Consider the following 2,892-nt stretch of genomic DNA (forward strand, 5'->3'; position numbering starts at 1 on the left):
TCACAAACTGGTGGTATTGTTTCCATTTGTTTAACAAATCAGTAGGGTGCAACTATGAGGGAGTTCATTGTCATTCACAAATACATGTAAATCTCATACTTTTTCTAGTATAAACCACATTTGAAATTTTTCTAAGGATACTTTTCAAATAACCATAGGGATGAGTACTGCAAAATATACTTCAGTGAGTGGCTATTGGAACTGACACCTGGAAACCCAACTGCCCTGTAGATCTCTGCATCAATGGCTCAGGCCACCTCCTCCTCTTCCAATTTGTGATATATTAGGTAGCGTGAGGAATGGCCTGCGCTCACAATTGTAGAGAATAAGCAAAACCTCCAGGATCTTCTCCCTTTTGGTTTCAGCGCGGGCCCTGGGGCCCCAGAGGTATTGGTAAACAGCAGGGTCACTTCCAGGCACCTGCCGGTACTCCAGATACTGCTGCTGCACCCACACGTTAGTGAGGAGCCCCCTGGGTTCCCCATAGATGAAATGCTCCCTCCCAGGATATACTCCCACCAATCTCAATGCCCCCCACATGTCATCCTCGGAGGCACAACCATCTGCCAGCACGATGACTCCCAAGACTATGATCAGCAGGCCAGTATTGGGGATTGGTTGATCTGGGCTCACCATCCCATCATAAGTGAGGCCCAGACTGGTAATCATGGCATAGCTCGGGACCTCAGGATCTAATTCCTTCACATCAACACCAAAAACCAGCTGCAAGCACTCACAGACCTGGCTGAAGATGAGATGGAAGTGCTCCTCATCATTACTTAGGACGGTTCTCATCATTTCTTCCTTAGTGGCCGTCTCCTTACTGCAGAACTTGAGGAGCAGGAACCCCAGAAGACGAGGCATCTTCTCATACAATGCCTCTTGGCGAGAGACCCGGGATTCTTCTGCACCCTCCCGACGGTCTGGTCCTTCATTTTCTCGGCTGGTGGCTCTGTCATTGCCCTGGCGTCCTAGAGAGAAAGGCTGGTTCCCTAGGGGAGACAAAGACCTTGAACGGACTTTTACAAGGACCATTGTGAGCACTGTTTAATCCAGGAGGTTCCATGTCCTCTGGGGTGTCCTGAAACAGGACAGAGTGGGAGGGGAAGGAGGGGAATTCGGTCTTCCCCTTCCCAGCCTGTACAGATTCCCATGCTTCTGACTCTGGGCCAATTTTGAGTACTGACCTTCTTCCTCAGCCTTGCAGACCGCACACTTATGACCATGAGGCATGGCGTCACAAATGGCACAGGCACCAGGCATGTTCACGAGTGGTACTTGATGAGCTGCAAGCCAAAGGGAGACACGGGGTGTAAGAGGCCGTGGTGCCACCTGCACCCTTGGGGCCCTCACAAAGTTGACTTACCTGAAGGAGAAAGAAAACTATTAGATTATCCCACTCATATGTGGGCAGCAGAGGAGAAAAGCTCAGTAAGATAAAGCAAAATCAACTCCAAACACAGTGGATGGTACCACAGAAATGTGGTATTCAGAGGGGGACTAGGCAGGTGGATCACAAGGGAGGGGGACTCAGTGTACCATGCTGAAGTACACCTGGTGCTCAATGTGTTTGGTGATGCATGTTTCTTGGGCTGTGCCGTATTTCTCTGCACAGTCCTCTGCCTCTCCAGGACACCAGCAGACAGTCAAAGAAGCTCATGGTCCCTCAATGAGAACACATTTTGAACCAATGGAAACTTACCCACACAAATGAAGAGGTGCAAATAGCCACAAGCTCTGTCCTTCTGGACTGATGTCACCTAAGCCTGGAAGAAACAATAAGACACAAATGTCAAAACCTCTGCTCGTGGCTGACTTTGGGCTGGAGTAAATGGGGACACTGAGCAGATGGCCAGTATCCACTGGTGGGGATCATCTCTGTGCTCATAGTCTTCCAGGGGTCTCCCAGGATCCTGCATGGGGAGACTGCTGGCTCCTCCTCTGGAGCCCCTCCAGCTCCTGGGGTCCCCTCAAGATAGCCTGTGTGCAGACCACTGAGCAAGGCCCTCCCATCCTGAGAATCTGTGCAAGTGAGCAGGGCCCAGCCAGAGAGCAGAGGAAGGTCAGATTTCTATGCTATTCCATTTGTCAGGGCTTTGATTCAGTCACTGACCACTCAGGTCCTCACCTGAACTAGACAGTTACTGGGGCTGTGCAGAGCAGAGGCTCCCACAACGCTCAGATGTCCTCTAAGAACCAGGTCTTGTTTTCTGAGGGACACAGATATCCACACCTGCATCTCCCTTCCACCCCAATGACTTTTCCCTCCTGTGATCAAAAGGCCAGGGGCTTCCATACTGAGGTGGGTTCCCTATGTCCTCCTAGGGTTTTAATCTTCAGGCTGACAAAGCATGTTCTTCCTCCACACCTCAGAACCAGAAACCCCACCTTGAGTACAGCCCACATCAGTCTGTAGGACAACCAACAAATAGAAGTGAGCTTGCACTCAGGGACTCTGCTGCCTGGAGCTAGCCAGGGCTGAGAATGGGACAACATCAAGAAACCATGTGGACATAATAAACAAAACACCATCTAAATTACAAAATGAGTGATGCATACATAAAGTATCTAGGAATCAACTTAGCAATCAGTGTGAAAGAATGATAGCTTGAGAAGAAATTACAATGACACAAACAGTAGAAGACACCTCAAAAAAGAAAAACATCCCATCTTCATGTGTTCTAGGAATCAACATTCTTAGATGACCATCCTACCCAAAATACTATACATGTTCAATGCAGCCCCCATAAAAATTCCCATGACATTCCAAAGGGCTTATAGCTTTAAGTGTTTGCTACGCTAGGAGAATGTGTCTAAAACTTTGAAACTCCCTGAATAACCAAGGTCTTTCTGAGACAAAAGAATTTGGAAGATATTGCGCTTCCTGGTTTT

The 2,892-nt window shown here is 48.6% G+C and overlaps 1 protein-coding gene across 1 annotated transcript; it reads right to left on the reverse strand.

Moving 5' to 3' along the window:
- Positions 1-240: 240 nt before the first annotated feature.
- LOC129399737 (melanoma-associated antigen 10-like) lies at positions 241-1,263 on the reverse strand. Its single transcript, XM_055121098.1, has 2 exons — positions 1,188-1,263; positions 241-992 (listed from the first exon to the last, which is right to left on the reverse strand). The coding sequence occupies exons 1-2, from the start codon at positions 1,261-1,263 to the stop codon at positions 241-243; spliced, it is 828 nt and encodes a 275-aa protein (XP_054977073.1).
- Between the last annotated feature and the right edge of the window lie 1,629 nt (positions 1,264-2,892).

This window comes from Sorex araneus, chromosome X (assembly GCF_027595985.1).
Source record: "Sorex araneus isolate mSorAra2 chromosome X, mSorAra2.pri, whole genome shotgun sequence".
NCBI lineage: Eukaryota > Metazoa > Chordata > Mammalia > Eulipotyphla > Soricidae > Sorex > Sorex araneus.

Bases quoted from the DNA above. Each gene is read 5' to 3' on its own strand.
- LOC129399737 (XM_055121098.1), bottom strand. From the start codon at position 1,263: ATGCCTGGTGCCTGTGCCATTTGTGACGCCATGCCTCATGGTCATAAG. The intron at 993-1,187 runs GTCAGTACTCAA...TGTCTCCCCTAG, and splicing joins CTGCAAGGCTGAGGAAGAAG to GGAACCAGCCTTTCTCTCTA.